We start from the raw sequence: 20,583 nt of genomic DNA, 5'->3' as shown, positions 1-20,583 counted from the left end.
TCAATCTCAACATGGACACACATTTCACACATGAAACTTGTTGAAAATTCTCTCAAAATAAATACATACTGAACAGGCATGCAAGATACAAAAAGGGATAACTTGCACATAGATTGTAGTACCATGCAGTCAAAATGACTGAATCCACATAATAAAGTGACATGTATCTGTGTTTATCCGTCAATTTGTTGTTGTTGCTGTCTGTCTCTCTCTCTTGTCTGTCTGCTAGATTATACTAACTAAAAGTATTTCAGAAACAACATTCACCATGCATCAATAACACCAATCACTGTACTTGAAATGAGTGGCCTACTGCACCACTTTTCACGCCCTAGGAATCTTGAGTTGGCTCATTCACTCTAAAAATGCCTGTTCTCTGACGTTTACACATCCTGAGTCCCAGTCTCTACTGGGCATGTCTCCGCCTCTTTAACAGAATCCTACTCCCGAACAACTGAAATAAAGTTTATTGACTGCAGAGAATAGGCTAACAAATAAATAACGCGTGGAACAAAATGCCTGCAGTCTCTAAAGGAGATGGAATGCGTGGCCTCGCTGTGTTTATATCGGACATTAGGAACTGTGAGTAGTTGATGTTGACTTGTTGATTAGCAAGCTAACGTTACAGTTCATTTGGGAGGAATGCAAGGCTAGCTATGAAACAAGCTATCCCACGTAAATGCACACGCGCGCCATGATTAACTAGCTTGCTACTTAATTAACACAAATAAATAACGCGTGGGTAGTTAGCTAACCTGCCAACGTCAGTTAACGGTACTGTAGCTAACAGAGTTAACAGTTAGCTAGCAAACTGACGTTAGCCATGATAGATAGCCAACGTTAGCTAGATATTGAAGCAAAAATAGCCCGCAAAGGACGGTAGCTAACTATGTTTTCCTAAACAAACTTCCAACATGTGAAATAAAGGTAAATAGCTAGCTACAGACAGCCAAGTCAAGATTTTACTGTACTAGTTATACTTAACTAGCTGGTTTAATGTCACGCTAAGCTAGCTAGTTTAGCAAACTAGCCAATGGGCGTGGGTCACACAGTCAGGAAATAAAAAAATGCCATTCATCATTTTGACTGGCTGGTGTTACATCGTTGTAGATTGATAATTTACACATTTTTAGTGGTGTAGCAAACCAGTTACCTCCTACAAATATTGACTGACTAGATAACTAATTAGCTACTTTTTCTCTCTAGCAACTAACATCATGCTCTGTGTATTCCTTCGACAATAACAATACTAGTCGCTGGATTGCATACACTACCATCAAAAAACTCAGCTGCAGTGCAGGGTTTTATGGTGGTGGGACTGGGAACTTTCACCTAGACTAGAGCCATTAAAGTCTAAATGTGCTCTGTGAGAAAATTAGTCTATTTAGAGCACTAGTTTCCCTGCGTAAATCCATAGCAGAGACAGTGAAGGTTACCAACTTTCTATAACTTCAATGTAGGTGTGAATGAGGCATGCTACAGAGCCATGTAGAAAAACTGATCTTAAACCATAGGTCTGGGTCTGATCCTCCTGACCCAGGTATGCTCTCCTGACATAAATCCATACCGTAATTTAGACATCTTACTACTAAGACCATTGCTCCTGAAGGGTATCCAATTTATTTCCAGCCCTCACCTCCCTAGTTCATGGTGCATAGGCACATCAATACACATACTTTGCAGAAAAGAAACAATCAACAATTTAGCTCAGTCTATGAGTACTGTGGTGCAGTGTTGTCGTTCAGGCTTGCAACTGCAGAACGTATGGGCCATACAGGTGACATTGAACATATAACATGTTTTATTTTCCATTTCAGGTAAAAGTAAAGAAGCAGAGATCAAGAGAATTAACAAAGAGTTGGCCAACATCCGCTCAAAATTTAAAGGTAAGTCAAGCAAAAGCCCTTAAATCTGGGTGTGAACACACTTTGGTGTCTGATGGTTCCACATAAAGTTTGTGGACACTGACACTAGTCACTTAGATTAACAGTGCCCTCACAGGAGATCACCATGCAGCTACGCTGAATGTCAGAAGTGTTTTCTACCACCTGTTCTATCTAGCCTAAAATAAGTCTGCTGTTCCAAAGTGAAAATGGATAGTGGCTTCAATAAAATCAGGTGACTTGTGTTTTGGTGGGTAGAAAACATGTAGGGCCTACCTGCAAAGTTGCTTTTGATGGGTTTATGGGCCAGCTCATTTTTATCATGAAACAACACATTTGTATGCCTTCCAAACTGATGGAGTACTTAGACTACCACTGAGGCAGGCTATTTGGTTAAAAAATGACTACCCCTAAAAAGCAACTTCTTATTTTGAATATGTGTTCTAGTGTCAAAATGTACCACATCGTAAATAAGATAATTTTGGTCATGAAATCAGTCTTGTCCAAAACAGAGTTGCGAGATGATTATATATTTTTTTACTATCTCATGGAATGAAGGGTACTGTAAGTTTTCTGTGGTTTGGGTTTATTTTAATCCTGCCCACAGCTGGCAGTACCCAAGTAGGCAAATCATAAATTTGGAGCACAACTGTACATGACCCAATCGTAACACCCATGATCAATTTGGTTTCACATTTGATATCCCTCTGGGACATGGGACAATATTTTAAAAGGTCAATCCCTCCAAATTTCAATGACATAAAATGCACCCACCAACTATAAATTGTATAAATTCATATAATATTGTGCAATTTACATTGTATAATTTGACGGTCACTAACTATCCCTAGAGATAGGCTATATAGGTTCAGTGAGGCAGGGAGAAGCTAAAGGGCATAGCCGGACAGGGAGAGTTGTTGAGTCAACTGTTCTGTCAGGAAACTGAGGGGGGCACAGTATCTCAGCAGGCTGGAATCCTTTCTTCTGTTTTCCAGAGGAACTTCCTGTAGAGCTCTACAGAAAATCTTTCATGCTGTTTTTCTCTCTTCTCTTTTTCTCTGTCTTTTTCTGTCTTTCTCTCCTTTTCTTTCTCTCTCTACACACATTCATTAAAGGTTTTATGATTGTGATGTAAACATCTTCATGTTTATCTTTCTTTGAACCAGATAATACTTAGTTTATGTGGAAAGTTCATAAACGAGAGAGAATTATAGCCTTATTTTAGAGAAACTAATCCTTAATGTGGAGCCCCTCCTAATCTCTCTCATGGGACAAAATCCCACACACAGTGGAGGTGGGGTTCCAGACAGGGGTGGGGGCTCCATTAAACCCCCACTTTCAGAATGCTGTTGCAGCTCTTCATGCTATAATGTGCGTTGGTCTACATTTGTTAGCGCACTTCCAGGTTTCCTGTAAGCGGCATTGGACATACTTTATTTATTTGAACAACATTCTGAATCCGTCATTATTTTCATTGCACAGCTGCACTCATTTGGCCTCCCACCATTTGCCCTCTTTCACCAAGGGGAAAAAAGTGTTGCACTCAGCTTCCTGTCTTGTGTTGCTGACTCACCCTCTCCTCAACTACAGTCGGTTGTGGGATTGATTTAACCTAGCAACGTGGAATGTCATACTTTTATCTATTCCTAAGTGGGTTTCACATTTTGTTCCCTTTATAGGAGTGGTTAGCATGTTGCTCTTTTAGAAGGGAAGAACACTAATGCTCCGTGCTCTCAAACACATGTGATCAGTCACGGTGACTTGGCTTGCTTTAAGTATTCTTTCCTTCCATTTTGTTTTGTGCTTCTAAATCTTCATAGTCATGACAATGTCCTTTCTGCAGGAGACAAAGCACTAGATGGATACAGTAAGAAGAAATATGTGTGCAAGCTGCTTTTCATATTCCTTCTTGGCCATGACATTGACTTTGGCCACATGGAGGCAGTCAACCTGCTCAGTTCCAACAAGTACACAGAGAAACAAATTGTGAGTAGAGAAGCCGGTCTTTGAATTTGTTTGTATGATTGTGAGTGGATTAAGTTATGTATCTAATTCTGTTATAAACAGTGTTTTGTCCAATCTATTCTCAAGGTTTATGTTAAGCTATTATGATAACTTCCATTTAATTCCTTTCAGGTTTGATGATAAATGCTTTTTTTCTATCCAAATCCACAGGGTTACCTGTTCATCTCAGTGTTGGTCAACTCAAACAGTGACCTCATCAGCCTTATCAACAATGCCATAAAGAATGACCTGTCCAGCAGGAATCCCACTTTCATGAACCTGGCCTTGCACTGCATTGCCAATGTGGGCAGCAGGGAGATGGCTGAGGCTTTTGCAGCTGAGGTGCCCCGCATCCTGGTGGCTGGGTAAGAAAGGGTAGGGGTGTGGAGCAGACTTAGCCTAATGACCGAGGTACCCTCTCTGTCAGTTTAATGTTTGAGGCTGTAACTTTCAGTCAGGCCTTTTCATAAAAAAATTGAAAAAGCTATGTGCCAGTTAAGTGATGCTGATGTGCTGTCATAATTTGCCAGGGTTTGTCTTGCAGGGACACTATGGACAGTGTGAAGCAGAGTGCTGCCCTGTGCCTACTGCGTCTCAACAGGACCTCTCCAGACCTAGTGCTCATGGGGGAGTGGACCGCCCGGGTGGTTCATCTGCTTAATGACCAGCACCTGGTATGGACTGCCATGGGGCCAGGGGTTATTTTGCGAGGACTATGGACCTTTGGTTTTAGTGAGGGAGATTTGGATCGGTGTGGAGGAGAGGATTCTTTCACCATGTCTTTCTTCTTTCTGTCTTCATTGTTAGGGCTATGTTTGAGCTAAATTAATAGTTTGTAGGTGTGTTGTAGGAGTGTTTGTATATAGTGTAATATTAATGATTAGCTGTTTGTGTGTAATGGCAGTTGTATTACTTCCCTTTTGCGCAGGGTGTGGTGACCGCTGCCACCAGCCTGATTACCACACTGGCACAGAAGAGCCCAGAGGACTTCAAAACATCTGTCTCCTTGGCTGTAGCCAGACTCAGCAGGGTAATCATATGGCTGTGTGCAGGACTTTTCTTTCTTCTTTCATCAATATGTCACTTTTTATTTCAGGTTTTGTACTTTTGACCATTGAATATCATTATTAACCTTAGATATTAGTCAGTTGTTTGCTTGAGGCGTAATGTGTTAGTCATGTCTCATGTCCTCCTGTTCTCTAGATCGTCTCCTCGGCCTCCACTGACCTGCAGGACTACACCTACTATTTTGTTGCAGCTCCCTGGCTTTCTGTCAAGCTCCTGCGTCTCCTACAGTGCTATCCTCCGCCTGGTAAGAAGCTGTGTGAGCATGATGGCATGCGTGTTGAGTGTTTGACTGTATGAACATAATATTACTCAGAAAACGGCTGTAGTGTTGACGGGATGAACATAGTTGTGCTTTCATCTGCGACCCCTTTCCTCCCCCTCAGAGGATGGTGCGATCCGTGGCCGTCTGACCGAGTGTCTGGAAACCATCCTGAACAAGGCCCAGGAGCCTCCCAAGTCGAAGAAGGTGCAGCACTCCAACGCTAAGAACGCTGTGCTGTTTGAGGCCATCAGTCTAATCATCCACCATGACAGGTCAGTGAGGGGACTGCTCCCAGTTGCAGCAGCTACAGAGGACCAATGTATTCAAGAAATGCAGTTTGTATGTGTTGGGTTGGACTGTCTTGGTGACAATGGCACCAATGTCTTTCTCCCAACAGCGAGCCCACTCTGCTGGTGCGGGCCTGTAACCAGCTGGGCCAGTTCCTCCAGCACCGGGAGACTAACCTGCGTTACCTGGCCCTGGAGAGCATGTGCACCCTAGCCAGCTCCGAGTTCTCCCATGAGGCCGTTAAGACACACATCGAGACGGTCATAAATGCCCTCAAAGTACGCTAACACACTTGTACCAGCATTCACAAGCTACATATGCCAATCCTAGTACTCACAGTGTCTTCTTGAGTACATTGTGTATGTATGCCTGTGTCTGTTTTTGTTCCTGTTAATGTGAATGCTTTAGTCCTGATGTTCATGTTTGACCTGGTTGAATCCTGCAGTCAGAGAGAGATGTCAGTGTGCGTCAGCGTGCTGTGGACCTGCTCTATGCAATGTGTGACCGCAGCAACGCCAAACAGATTGTAGCAGAGATGCTCAGCTACCTGGAGACAGCAGACTACTCCATCAGAGAGGAGATAGTGAGTTCTAACCCAGTATCTAACCATTTCTCTAATAATTTCACCACCCAAAAGTTTATGATAGCTTCATGTTTTAAATGCCACTGAGGTAATTTGGAAGAATACGTTCCACAGAACTAAATAAAAACATGAATGTCATCGTTCTTTGATCTGTTTCGACTACCTCTCACCACAGGTGCTAAAGGTGGCCATCCTGGCAGAGAAGTATGCAGTTGACTACACCTGGTATGTTGACACCATCCTCAACCTGATCCGCTTCGCTGGGGACTATGTCAGTGACGAGGTCTGGTACCGCGTCATCCAGATCGTCATCAACAGAGATGAAGTGCAAGGTTATGCTGCCAAGACAGTGTTCGAGGTGCTTATTTTATTTTTGTGAATAATCAGTCTTTAACCGAGCCATGGGGGAACATCTACCTAACTCATTGTAACCTAATGTTTGTCTGTCTGGATTGACTAATGGTGCTTCTGTTCTGATGTAGGTGCGTTTCCTTAATCATATTAGTTTTAAGCAGTTCACTTCCGATGCTCATCACAGGCGCTGCCTGTCTGGATGTGACCTGTGAGGTCAGGGGGATGGAGAGCGTCATTCACTATTCACCACTAAAACTGTCTTTGTCTTCTCAGGGAACTTCTCAGGAAACTATGAGCCCGCCTTGTGCTTTGGTACAGCAATATGAGATGACTTAATTCTCTCTTCAGTCTCTCTGCTTGTGTCTGTCTCACTGTCTCTCACTGGTAGGTCACTGTAAGATCCTAAAACAGACACATGCAGACTGCTGCTCCATCCCTCCATCCCAGTTTTCAGACTTGCTTCCCCACATACTGGTCTGCCCAGATTGAATCTCAACTTCATGACATACCCATCATGGAAATGCCCTCATGTGCATGTTAAGATCTGCTGACTGATATGTTCTCAGCCCCGTATCCCTCCACTCTGTTAGGGGTTTGTGTGGGATTCGCTTGATACTGTTTTGTTGTGTTGCTCCCAAATCCCCAACCACACTCCAATCCATTATCCTATTTCATACATAAAGTTGAAGTCAGAAGTTTACATACACCTTAGCCAAATTCATTTAAACTCAGTTTTTGACAATTCCTGACATTTAATCCTAGTAAAAATTCCATGTCCAGTTAGGATCACTACTTTATTTTAAGAATGTGAAACGTCAGAATAATACTAGAGAATTACTTAATTTCAGCTTTATTTCTTTCATCACATCCTAGTGGGTCAGAAGTTTACATACACTCACTTAGTATTTGATAGTATTGCCTTTTAACTTGGGTCAAAACAATAAGTTGGGAGAATTTTGGCCCATTCCTCCTGATAGAGCTGGTGTAACTGAGTCACGTTTGTAGGCCTCTTTGCTCGCACACGCCTTTTCAGTTCTGCCCACAAACTTTCTATAGGATTGAGATCAGGGCTTTGTGATGGCCACTCCAATACCTTGACTTTTTTGTCCTTAAGCCATTTTGCCACAACTTTGGAAGTATGCTTGGGGTCATTGTCCATTTGGAAGACCCATTTGCGACCAAGCTTTAACTTTAACTGATGTCTTGAGATGTTGCTTCAATATATCCACAGAATTTTCCTGCCTCATGATGCCATCTATTTTGTGAAGTGCACCAGTCCCTCCTGCAGCAAAGGACCCCCACTATATGATGCTGCCACCCCTGTGCTTCACGGTTGGGATGGTGTTCTTCGGCTTGCAAGCCTCCCCTTTTTCCTCCAAACATAGCAATAGTCATTATGGCCAAACAGTTCCATTTTTGTTTCATCAGACCAGAGGACATTTCTCCAAAAAGTACGATCTTTGACCCCATGTGCAGTTGCAAACCGTTGTCTGGCTTTTTTATGACGGTTTTGGAGCAGTGGCTTCTTCTTTGCTGAGTGGCCTTTCAGGTTATGTCGATATAGGACTCGTTTTACTGTGGATATAGATACTTTTGTACCCGTTTCCTCCAGCATCTTCACAAGGTCCTTTGCTGTTCTGGGATTGATTTTCGCACCAAAGAACGTTCATCTCTAGGAGACAGAAGGCTTCTCTACTATTGTAGAGAAGACTATTGTTTGTACAGATGCACGTGGTACCTTCGGGCATTTGGAAATTGCTCCCAAGGATGAACCAGACTTGTGGAGGTCTACAATTGTTTTCCTGAGGTCTTTGCTGATTTCTTTTGATTATCCCATAATGTCAAGCAAAGACGCATTGAGTTTGAAGGTAGTACTTGAAATACATCCACAGGTACACCTCCAAATGATTCAAATGATGTCAATTAGGTTATCAGAAGCTTCTAAAGCCATGACATAATTTTCTGGAATTTTCCAAGCTGTTTAAATGCAAAGTCAACATAGTGTGTGTAAACTTCTGACCCACTGGATTTGTGATACAGTAAGTGAAATAATCTGTCTGTAAACAATCGTTGGAAAAATTACTTGTGTCATGCACAAGTTGATGTCCTAACCAACTTGCCAAAACTATAGTTTGTTAACAAGACATTTGTGGAGTGGTTGAAAAATGAGTTTTAATGACTCCATCCTAAGTGTATGTAAACTTCCGACTTCAACTGTATACCCAAACTACACGTAAATCTATGTAAGGAATGGATTAAGAATATATACAGTGGGGCAAAAAAGTATTTAGTCAGCCACCAATTGGGCAAGTTCTCCCACTTAAAAAGATGAGAGGCCTGTCATTTTCATCATAGGTACACTTCAACTATGACAGACAAAATGAGAAAAGAAAATCACATTGTAGGATTTTTTATGAATTTATTTGCAAATTATGGTGGAAAATAAGTATTTGGTCACCTACAAACAAGCAGGATTTCTGGCTCTCACAGACCTGTAACTTCTTTAAGAGGCTCCTCTGTCCTCCACTCGTTACCTGTATTAATGTCACCTGTTTGAACTTGTTATCAGTATAAAAGACACCTGTCCACAACCTCAAACAGTCACACTACAAACTCCACTATGGCCAAGACCAAAGAGCTGTCAAAGGACACCAGAAACAAAATTATAGACCTGCACCAGGCTGGGAAGACTGAATCTGCAATAGGTAAGCAGCTTGGTTTGAAGAAATCAACTGTGGGAGCAATTATTAGCAATCATCTTTTTAAGTGGGAGAACTTGCACAATTGGTGGCTGACTAAATACTTTTTTGCCCCATTGTATATGTCAGAGCGGCATTGAACTAAGATACAGTGGCATAGTATAGAGTACAGTATACACATTTGAGATGAGTAATGCAAGATACAGAGACACTATTAAAGTGGCTAGTGTTTCATTTCCTTAAAGTGGCCAGTGATTCCTAATCTATGTCTATAGGCAGCAGCCTCTGATGTGCTGGAGATGGCTGTTGTCAGTGGTGTAGTATAGAATACAATACAGTATATACAACCTACGTGTATGTAAACTTCTGACTTCAACTGTAACTCTGACTCTCTTTCATTTCCACAGGCACTCCAGGCCCCAGCCTGCCATGAGAACCTGGTAAAGGTCGGAGGGTACATTCTAGGGGAGTTTGGGAACTTGATAGCAGGAGATTCAAGGTCAAGGTTAGTAACCAATCAATGCCATATATTTCAGTGATCTACTGTTATTCTCAGTTGGAGAGAGTGGAGGCTGCTGAGGGGAGGACTGCTCATAATAATGGCTGGAATGGTATCAAATGCATGGTTCCATGTGGTTTATTCCATTACATTGTCTCCATTCCAGCAATTACGTACCGTCCTACCCTCAGCAACCTCCAGTGGTTGGAGAAATGTACAGTCAATAATATCCTTTGGAGTAGAGGTCGACCGATTAATCGGAATGGCTGATTAACTTTCAAGTTTTCATAACAATCGGTAATCGGCAGTATTGAGCACCGATCATGGCCGATTACATTGCACTCCACGAGGAGACTGCGTGGCAGGCTGACCACCTGTTAAGTGAATGCCGCAAGGAGCCAAGGTAAGCTGCTAGCTAGCATTAAACATACCTTATAAAAAACAATCAATCTTAACATAATCACTAGTTAACTACACATTGTTGATGATATTACTAGTTTATCTAGCTTGTCCTGCATTGCAAATAATCGTTGCGTTGTCTGTTAATTTATCATTTAATCATAGCCTGCTTCACCAAACAGTGATTTAACAAGCGCATTTGCGAAAAAAGCACTGTCGTTGCACCAATGTGTACCTAACCATAAACATCAACGCCTTTCTTAAAATCAATACACAAGTATATATTTTTAATCCTGCATATTTAGTTAATATTGCCTGCTAACATGAATTTCTTTTAACTAGGGAAATTGTGTCACTTCTCTTGCGTTCTGTGCAACAGAGTCGGGGTATATGCAGCAGTTTGGGCCGCCTGGCTCGTTGCGAACTGTGAATACTATTTGTTCATAACAAAGACGGCCAACTTCGCCAAAAGGGGGATGATTTTACAAAGCGCATTTGCGAAAAAAACATAATCATTGCACGAATATACCTAACCATAAACATCAATGCCTTATATCAATCAAATATTTTTAAACCTGCATATTTAGTTATTTAGTTAAAAGAAATTCATGTTAGCAGGCAATATTAAACTAGGGAAATTGTGTCACATTGCACACAGAGTCAGGGTATATGCAACAGTTTGGGCCGCCTGGCTCGTTGCAAACTAATTGAAGAATTTTACGTAATTATGACATAACATTGAAGGTTGTGCAATGTAACAGGAATATTTAGACTTATGGATGCAACCCGGTAGATAAAATACAGAACGGTTCCGTATTTATCTGAAAGAATAAACGTTTTATTTTCAAAATTATAGTTTCTGGATTTGACCATATTAATGACCTAAGGCTCGTATTCTTGTGTGTTGTTATTCTGTAATAATTAAATCTATGATTTGATATTTGATAGAGCAGTCTGACTGAGCGGTGGTAGGCAGCAGCAGGCTCGTAAGCATTCATTCCAACAGCATTTTCGTGCGTTTGCCAGCAGCTCTTCGTAATGCTTCAAGCATTGCGCTGTTTATGACTTCAAGCCTATCAACTCCTGAGATTAGGCTGGTGTAACTGATGTGAAATGGTTAGCGGGGTGCACGCTAATAGCGTTTCAAACGTCACTCGCTCTGAGACTTGGAGTAATTGTTCCCCTTCCCCGCGGCTTTTGTGGAGAGATGGGTAACGATGCTTCGAGGGTGGCTGTTGTCGATGTGTTCCTGGTTCAAGCCCAGGTAGGGGCGAGGAAAGGGAAGGAAGCTATACTGTTACACTGGCAATACTAAAGTGCCTATAAGAACATCCAATAGTCAAAGGTATATGAAATGCAAATGGTATAGAGAGAAATAGTCCTATAATTCCTATAATAACCTAAAACTTCTTACCTGGGAATATTGAAGACTCATGTTAAAAGGAACCACCAGCTTTCATATGTTCTCATGTTCTGAGCAAGGAACTTAAACGTTAGCTTTTTAACATGGCACATATTGCACTTTTACTTTCTTCTCCAACACTTTGTTTTTGCATTATTTAAACCAAATTGAACATGTTTCATTATTTATTTGAGGCTAAATTGATTTGATTGATGTATTATATTAAGTTAAAATAAGTGTTCATTCATTATTGTTGTAATTGTCGTCATTACCAATAAATACATGTTTATTTTTTTTAATTGTCCGATTAATCGGTATCGGCCTCTTTTTTTTCTGGTCCGCCAATAATCGGTATCGGCGTTGAAAAATCACCATCGGTCGGCCTCTACTTTGGAGCTGGGAATAGACGTCACTCACTGTGTGTCATCCATTGTTCCTTCTTGCTCTAACTCCTTAGTCCACTCATCCAGTTTGACCTGCTCCACTCCAAGTTTCACCTGTGCTCGGTGCCCACCCGGGCTTTGCTGCTCTCAGCCTACATCAAGTTCATCAACCTGTTCCCTGAGGTGAAGGGCACCATCCAGGAGGTGTTGCGCTCAGACAGCCAGCTCCGCAACGCAGACGTTGAGCTACAGCAGCGTGCTGTGGAGTACCTGCGCCTCAGCTCTATCGCCAGCACTGACATACTGGTCGGTGACATTCCACCCTGCCTTTGTGCCATTATAAGCCTGATTGATTGCATTTATTAGATCATTAAAAGTAGTAGTATGCTCTGCTGGAGACATTGCATGCATAAAAAATTAATTAGCATAAAAAAATGATGCCTGACTGCTTATTTCCATTGTGGTCCTCTATGGCAGCGAGCTAGCAGTTGAGCAAGATTGACACTTTTACTTTTAATGTAATTAAAAACAGTTTTATATTACACTTAGCGGTGTTAGCTTTTAATTGTTCAGAATACATCCCACAAAAAATCTTTGTTTGTAGATAGACTGTAATTCAGAAAAGGACACTGTAGAGCCTCCAGTTCCTCCACCTCAGGTCATGCTCTTCATTCCCCATTCATTCTGTGCTCCCCTCAAGGCCACGGTGTTGGAGGAGATGCCTCCCTTCCCTGAGAGGGAGTCCTCTATACTGGCCAAACTCAAGAGGAAGAAGGGACCAGGAAACCTGCATCCCGATTTGGATGAGAACCGCAAAGAACGCAGTGCCAATGGGGGTACTGCAGACCATAGCAGCACTACCTCAAATGCCAAGGTATTACTGTTGTCATGTGTTGTTTACTTATTAGAGCCTCCTATTTCTGTTTTTTCAGTGTGTACATTTCCTATTTTTCTGTCCTGGTGTTTTCTGCTCTTTTCCGTAACTGTCCTCAGCTCTCTCGTTCTATCCTGCCTTCACTGTTTCCTCCTCTGTTCATTAGAGCTCTCCTCTCTCGTTTGTTGGGGATCTTCTGGCCCCGCCTCGACCGCACCCCCCACCAACCGGCCACGTCCGGTCTCTTCTTCCTACCTCCTGCAGGCCCCCCTCACCCCCATTCCCCCCCAGGCCTCTGCTGTCCCTGTGCTGCTTCCTGCTGGGCCCCTCTTTCAGGTTCTGGATGCTCATGCTGGGTTTTTCACTTGTCACTTCCCTAACCTTAGTACACTGTCCTAACAACATCATGTAATCTGATCTGCTCACAGAATAAAGACAATTCCAGATGCTAAGATGACCCATTGCTTTTGTGTGAGCTTGATAACCTAAGAGTATATACTGCTAAGTATTTACGGATTATTTTTATTTTTGAGTCCTAAGTATAGTCCTAATAATTATAGATCCTCCCACAGAGGTTTGTTTTGTTCTGCATGGTGTGTGTGTGTGTTGACCTGCTCTGTACTTTCATCAACGTAAGACCAATTGGGGCGGTTGATTGGTTCAGATCTTGAACTTCCGGAGTGAAGTAATTGTGACCGTTACCTCTCCTAAGGTGGCCGCGTCCCCCACTCCCTCCACAGACCTGCTTGGCCTGGGCAGCACCATCACCACTCAAAACTCTGCCCCTCCTGCCTCCAAGGGGACAAGCCTGCTGGTGGATGTCTTCTCTGAAAACATAGCAGCCTTTCCTGTAGAGACACCAGTGGCAGTGGGGCCTGTTGCAGATGAGAACTTCTCCAGGTAAGAGGAAGGGGGGGTTGAATATCAGAGGGAGGGGCTTTTTAACTGCATTGATCCGTCATGGAGCTTACTAAAACCTGGTGTGAATGTGCTCCTCTTGCCCTTTACATTCTCGCTGTGCATCTCACTCTTGGCTTCAGTTTCCTGCCGAATACTCCACAAGTAGCATATGCCAACGCTACTCTGCCCATTGCAGAGGAACCTGAAGACAAGTAAGAGACGTCATCAGTGGAGTTTGTTCAAAACACTTGCATGCTCACAGCAGATTGCACTGGTGTAAAGGATATTAGTTACATCCCTACTGTACACTGGGGGACTCTTTGGTTGGAATCCAATCCTGGCAGTCAATACAGTTCATTAACCCCAAGATACCAGATATGAGATGCTTACCACTTGCGCCATTCCCTTCCAGGTTTGTTTGCAAGAACAATGGTGTCCTATACGAGAACCAGCTCCTCCAGATTGGCCTGAAGTCTGAATTCAGACAGAATTTGGGTGAGTACCCCTCAGCAAAAATACATATGCACCTAAGTGTGATTATGGTCAGGTTTTGACCATTAGATCTTAGGGTTTATTTAATTATCTTTTTTTTTCAACGTACAGGTCGGATGTATGTGTTCTTTGGCAACAAGACATCAACCCAGTTCATGAATTTCGCTGCCTCTGTGGTCTGCCAAGATATTCTGCAGGCTCATATCCTTTACTAGAAGCTGTTATGTCGTTTTCATCAATCATTTCCGAATGCTGTTTTAATAAATCCCTCCCAGTTTATATTATGTATTGTTTAGGGGTGGCCATTTACTGCTCCCTATTGTGCCTTTTTCTTAACTGTTTCCCTACAACTGAATGTCCATGCCAAGCCTGCAGACCCCACTGTGGACGGGGGTGCACAACTCCAGCAGATACTCAACATTGAGTGTATGTCTGACTTTGTGGATGCACCTGTGCTCAACATTCAGTTTAGGTAAGAACTTATTTTCTTCCTTTTATATGCTTTTATAATACATTGCATATTGGAGTTTGTTTCAGGGTGCAACTATTTGCTAGATTGGTGATAAATGTTTGCATGAATGTTGTTGGAAATGCTACGTTATTGAGTGTTGTTTTACTCTTGTTTCTACCCACAGGTACGGGGGAACTCTCCAGAACGTTGCTGTTAAACTGCCTATTACGTTAAACAAGTTTTTCCAGCCTACAGAGATGACATCGCAGGACTTCTTTCAGCGCTGGAAACAACTTGGAGCGTAAGGAGACCTATCTCTGCTATATGCTTGGTCATATATGACATGTTTTTCTCTTTTGATATGCACACAATATTCCCTCTGACAATGTGCCAGTCTACTCTTCCTCATATTCTGAGGACACAAAAGGGTTTGTTCATTCAGATTGGCCTGCATGTGTAAATATTGATATTAATAGTATGTACTGTCTCCTACTGTATATTTAAATGTGAAGGAAATGCCAACAGAATAGGTACACAGTGTCTTGTGAAATTATTCCATTATAGCTTGAGCAACATTGCCAAGAGAAATAGATCAATGTTTCCCTAGGAGTGTGCAGTCTGTGGTGACTATTAAACAATCCACTGGTATTCCAGAAAGCGCTTCTTCCAAATATTGATTTATGTAGGTGGTATAGGTCAGTAAAATACATCTTAGTCTAATGCATTTTAATTAAATGCGAAAATTGTGCAACAACGTCAAAACGTTCACATGGAAATACATTGATCTATTTCCATCATTCAGCAACAAGGTAAAAACCTAGTGTAGTTACACATCCTTAACAGCTGAGGGTGAAACTCCCAGTGGTATGTGACTGACTTTCTCTACCCACAGCCCTCAGCAAGAGGTACAAAAGATTTTCAAAGCAAAGCATTCCATGGATACAGAGGTTACCAAAGCCAAGGTGAGATCCCTTTATGATTAGAATTGCTATGGAGATTTTGTCTTGACTTGTGTTTTTTTTGTTGTTGTTGTTGATAGAAATGAAAGACGGAAGTGAAGAAACTGAATGAAGGTCACCCTGACTTCACTAGCAATACTGTGTAACATGCTGACCACACCTCCTGCGTGGCATGGACTCTACAAGGTGTTGAGCGTTGCAAAAGATGTCCACGTTTTTTTTTTTGGGGGGGGTGTAGTAGCCATTTGACTAGCTGTTCAGGAGTGTTATGGCTTGGGGGTTGAAGCTGTTTAGAAGCCTCTTGGACCTGGACTTGACACTCCGGCACCGCTTGCCGTGCGGTAGCAGAGAGAACAGTCTATGACTAGGGTCGCTGGAGTCTTTGACAATTTTTAGGGCCTTCCTCTAACACTGCCTGGTATAGAGGTCCTGGATGGCAGGAAGCTTGGCTCCGGTGATGTACCGGGCTGCACGCACTACCCTCTGTAGTGCCTTGGGGTCGGAGGCCGAGCAGTTGCCATACCAGGCGGTGATACAACCCATCAGGATGCTCTCGTTGTTGCAGCTGTTGTCGGAGTAGAGAACACACAATTTTGTGTGACTCAAAATTCTACAAAGATCCAGGAAGAAAATAACCTTCTGTATTTCATGTAAAATAACAACCCAATGTTTATATCCCAGAACAAATTAGCTAGCAACAGCAAGCTAGCTAAATATCCATGAATGTTTCATGTGTTTCGACCTGTCCCCAAATTAATATAGTTGATTCACAGTTTGTTTTGATATTTCAACATGCGTGTCCTGATCGCATCTGGTGTGAGTTAACAAAATCAATATGCGCGTGATGACGCACGCGCGCCCGGTCTAGTCAGCATGTTGGGCTGTGTTGTCGATAGTCTTAACCTTGATTTGGTGTCTGTTTTTGTTTTCCAGATAATGGGGTTTGGTGCTGCTTTGCTGGACGGGGTAGATCCAAACCCCTCCAACTTTGTGGGCGCTGGTGTCATCCATACGAAGACCACCCAGGTTGGCTGCCTTTTGAGACTGGAGCCTAATACTCAAGCACAGGTATGTAGACCTCACCTCCCTCCAGTGAGAATTACTCTCCACCCCAGTACCCTGTCACCAACTCTTTCCTCAAACAACTCTTTTTCAATATCCAGACAAGGTATTTCACCCACCTATTTCAAATCAATTTGTATTTGTCACATGCGCCGAATACAACAGCTGTTTTCATGGCACCACACGGCCAGGTCTCTGATCTCAGCCTAAAGGGAGGTCTCAACATTGTCGGTGATCAGACCTACCACTGTTTTGTCATCGGCAAACTTAATGATGGTGTTGTAATGATGGTGTTGGAGTCGTGCCTGTCCATGCAGTCATGAGTGAACAGGGAGTACAGGATAGGACTGAGCATGAACCCCTGAGGGGCCTCTGTGTTGAGGATCAGCGTGGCTGTTGTGTTGCTACCTACCCTCACCACCTGGGTACGATCCGTCAGGAAGTCCAGGATCCAGTTGCAGAGGAAGGTGTTTAGTCCCAGGGTCCTTAGCTTAGTGATGAGCTGTGATGAGCTTTGAGGGAACTATGGTGTTGGAACGCTGAGCTGTAGTCAATGAACAACCTTCTCACCTATTTAACCCCTCTCTCTCTTATTTTTTCAGATGTACCGCTTAACACTAAGGACAAGCAGAGATACTGTGTCGCAGCGCCTGTGTGATCTGCTCTCAGAACAATTCTGAACTGCTTTCAGATCAGGTCTTCTTAACTGATATACTACAGAGCTGTACAAGCTCCCCCTGCCACTTGTGAAGACACCACATGGTTCATAACAAACAGGTCACACTTATCCTTCCCATCTGTCTCATTTAAATTGGAATTGATACAGTGTACAGTGTAAATTCTTTTTTATATTTGACTTATTATGAATGTACATCAAATGACTTTCACTCACTACTAATATTTCACTGAGTTAAATCTGCCTTATGTCCATGTGCGCACAGAATATTTACGGCTTTGCTTTTGTTGTGGAAAAAGCTTAGTCCTCTCCCTGTTCTTTAAAGACATATTGACTGGAAGAATTGGAGTTCAGGGGGACTGGCAAGAAAATGCCTTAATTGTCTGACCCTCTTTTCCAACTGAGCAATGATTGTGTCCATAGATGTTCCTATTTTGTGTTTCAGATCCAGGCTTACAGTTACACAAGCATACATGAAAAGATGTCGTCTTATTTAGTTCTAAGGATGGCAGCTGTCTTCTCTGCTCTTGTCTTACCTGAAAACAAGCCCTGTCCCTGAACATGTCATGACCCTATTGCAAACCCTAGCCATTGTGTATGATTGTTTTGTGTATGGGGATAAGATTTTAAATTGCAGCGGTCATTATGTAGATATTAAGGGACTCTTATGAGAAATCATCTTGCTAGTAATGTGTGTGTGTGCTAATGTTCAAAAACAAACCACTAAGGAATTAAGTGGTGGCATTATATTCAAATATGCATACAATTGTGTGTCCAACCAAAGTTGTTCTCTGTCCCAAATCAAGGGGTTATTCGTATCTAATATGTCTCATTTTTTGTATCTAATGAAATATATATTTTTTAAAGATAGGCCATTTAATAGAGCACTGAAGAACTATACGCGTACACAACGCCCAATTTACAACAGGGTTTCTTGACGCCTGTGGCCTTTGCAGTCGTATGGCTGTTGGCTGTCTAGTTTAACTTGTAGGTACATACTGAATCACTTCCTGTCCTCCCAGTGCCTTTAAGTTATATGGGTTAAAAACTATATATGTATCAACGGCCAAGGCTTCTCTGCTCCCAATGATATTACATGTGTTGCCAATTAAAGTTGATTGTGTCACTTTTACTCTTTTGACCTAGATATGTCCTATTGTTGAAGTGCTAATGCACGAGGAGCCAGTTTTTGGAGGATATACTGGCACAGGTGTTATTAGGTCCGAGGCGAAGTCGAGGGCTGGCAAACCGTGCCAATATATCCTCCAAACACCGGCTTCGAGGGCATTATCACTTTTATACAACAGGTTAACAACATTTTCAAATAATGATTGACATATTTTGATTAAAAAGGTTATTTTTCTGAATTTATTCATACTATTTCATCCTTCCACAAAATATACACTGCTCAAAAAAATAAAGGGAACACTTAAATAACACATCCTAGATCTGAATGAATGAAATATTCTAATGAAATACTTTTTTCTTTACATAGTTGAATGTTCTGACAACAAAATCACACAAAAATTATCAATGGAAATTAAATGTATCAACCCGTGGAGGTCTGGATTTGGAGTCACACTCAAAATTAAAGTGGAAAACCACACTACAGGCTGATCCAACTTTGATGTAATGTCCTTAAAACAAGTCAAAATGAGGCTCAGTAGTGTGTGTGGCCTCCACGTGCCTGTATGACCTCCCTACAACGCCTGGGCATGCTCCTGATGAGGTGGCGGGTGGTCTCCTGAGGGATCTCCTCCCAGACCTGGACTAAAGCATCCGCCAACTCCTGGACAGTCTGTGGTGCAACGTGGCGTTGGTGGATGGAGCGAGACATGATGTCCCAGATGTGCTCAATTGGATTCAGGTCTGGGGAACGGGCGGGCCAGTCCATAGCATCAATGCCTTCCTCTTGCAGGAACTGCTGACACACTCCAGCCACATGAGGTCTAGCATTGTCTTGCATTAGGAGGAACCCAGGGCCAACCGCACCAGCATATGGTCTCACAAGGGGTCTGAGGATCTCATCTCGGTACCTAATGGCAGTCAGGCTACCTCTGGCGAGCACATGGAGGGCTGTGAGTCCCCCCAAAGAAATGCCACCCCACACCATGACTGACCCACCGCCAAACCGGTCATGCTGGAGGATGTTGCAGGCAGCAGAACGTTCTCCACGGCGTCTCCAGACTCTGTCACGTCTGTCACACGTGCTCAGTGTGAACCTGCTTTAATCTGTGAAGAGCACAGGGCGCCAGTGGCGAATTGGCCAATCTTGGTTTTCTCTGGCAAATGCCAAACGTCCTGCACGGTGTTGGGCTGTAAGCACAACCCCCACCTGTGGACGTCGGGCCCTCATACCACCCTCATGGAGTCTGTTTCTGACCGTTTGAGCAGACACATGCACATTTGTGGCCTGCTGGAGGTCATTTTGCAGGGTTCTGGCAGTGCTCCTCCTTACACAAAGGCGGCGGTAGCGGTCCTGCTGCTGGATTGTTGCCCTCCTATGGCCTCCTCCCCGTCTCCTGATGTACTGGCCTGTCTCCTGGTAGCACCTCCATGCTCTCGACACTACGCTGATAGACACAGCAAACCTTCTTGCCACAGCTCTCCTTGATGTTCCATCCTGGATGAGCTGCACTACCTGAGCCACTTGTGTGGGTTGTAGACTCCGTCTCATGCTACCACTAGAGTGAAAGCACCGCCAGCATTCAAAAGTGACCAAAATATCAGCCAGGAACCATAGGATCTGAGTAGTGGTCTGTAGTTACCACCTGCAGAACCACTCCTTTATTGGGGGTGTCTTGCTAATTGCCTATAATTTCCACCTGTTGTCTATTCCATTTGCACAACAGCATGTGAAATGTATTGTCAATCAGTGTTGCTTCCGAAGTGGACAGTTTGATTTCACAGAAGTGTGATTGACTTGAAGTTCCATTTGTGTTGTTTAAGTGTTCCCTTTATTTTTTTGAGCAGTGTAGTTCCGTCACAAATCTAGGGTTGCTACCTAAGCCGGCTGGTCGTTAGTTCTATCGGTTTGGTTGCTAGACCCAGTTAAGTCGTTTTGTTCTATACTATGGACGTGACCCAGTTGTTCGTTCTACATGTTCCATTGCAATACTGGCTGGCAACGTTCTTCTTTTTTGCTTGCTACCTAGCCAACTACGGCTAACTTACTGTCACGTCAAAAAGTGCTGCCAGAATAACAGCAGAGTAGCTGTATTTGCATTTGTTTTCAAATCAAATTTTATTTGTCACATACACATGGTTAGCAAATGTTAATGCGAGTGTTTTACCTTTATTTAACTAGGCAAGTCAGTTAAGAACAAATTCTTATTTTCAATGATG

The 20,583-nt window shown here is 42.8% G+C and overlaps 1 protein-coding gene across 2 annotated transcripts; it reads left to right on the top strand.

Annotated features, from left to right (window-relative positions):
- The first annotated feature begins 392 nt into the window (after window positions 1–392).
- On the top strand, window positions 393–18,605 carry LOC115113689 (AP-2 complex subunit alpha-2-like). Of its 2 annotated transcripts, XM_065013130.1 has the most exons (23): window positions 393–582; window positions 1,818–1,886; window positions 3,727–3,869; window positions 4,059–4,252; window positions 4,432–4,561; window positions 4,816–4,917; window positions 5,091–5,199; window positions 5,339–5,489; window positions 5,615–5,783; window positions 5,951–6,088; window positions 6,264–6,446; window positions 9,549–9,646; window positions 11,899–12,130; window positions 12,525–12,698; window positions 13,411–13,598; window positions 13,739–13,810; window positions 14,011–14,093; window positions 14,202–14,292; window positions 14,440–14,562; window positions 14,726–14,842; window positions 15,434–15,503; window positions 16,434–16,568; window positions 17,165–18,605. In XM_065013130.1, exons 1-23 carry the CDS (start codon window positions 516–518, stop codon window positions 17,240–17,242), a joined length of 2,916 nt encoding a protein of 971 aa, XP_064869202.1. In that variant the 5' UTR covers window positions 393–515; the 3' UTR covers window positions 17,243–18,605. The 2 variants fall into 2 exon arrangements, with proteins under 2 accessions (XP_064869202.1, XP_064869203.1); XM_065013131.1 differs by lacking the exon at window positions 13,739–13,810.
- Window positions 18,606–20,583: the final 1,978 nt, after the last annotated feature.

This window comes from Oncorhynchus nerka, linkage group LG28, assembly GCF_034236695.1.
Source record: "Oncorhynchus nerka isolate Pitt River linkage group LG28, Oner_Uvic_2.0, whole genome shotgun sequence".
In the NCBI taxonomy this organism is placed as follows: domain Eukaryota; kingdom Metazoa; phylum Chordata; class Actinopteri; order Salmoniformes; family Salmonidae; genus Oncorhynchus; species Oncorhynchus nerka.
Note: the sequence above shows the minus strand (reverse complement) of the source record. Positions and strands in the feature narration are given on the sequence as shown.

Bases quoted from the DNA above. Each gene is read 5' to 3' on its own strand.
- LOC115113689 (XM_065013130.1), top strand. From the start codon at position 516: ATGCCTGCAGTCTCTAAAGGAGATGGAATGCGTGGCCTCGCTGTGTTT. The intron at 12,131-12,524 runs GTCGGTGACATT...GCTCCCCTCAAG, and splicing joins TCGCCAGCACTGACATACTG to GCCACGGTGTTGGAGGAGAT. The intron at 15,504-16,433 runs GTGAGATCCCTT...TTTGTTTTCCAG, and splicing joins CAGAGGTTACCAAAGCCAAG to ATAATGGGGTTTGGTGCTGC.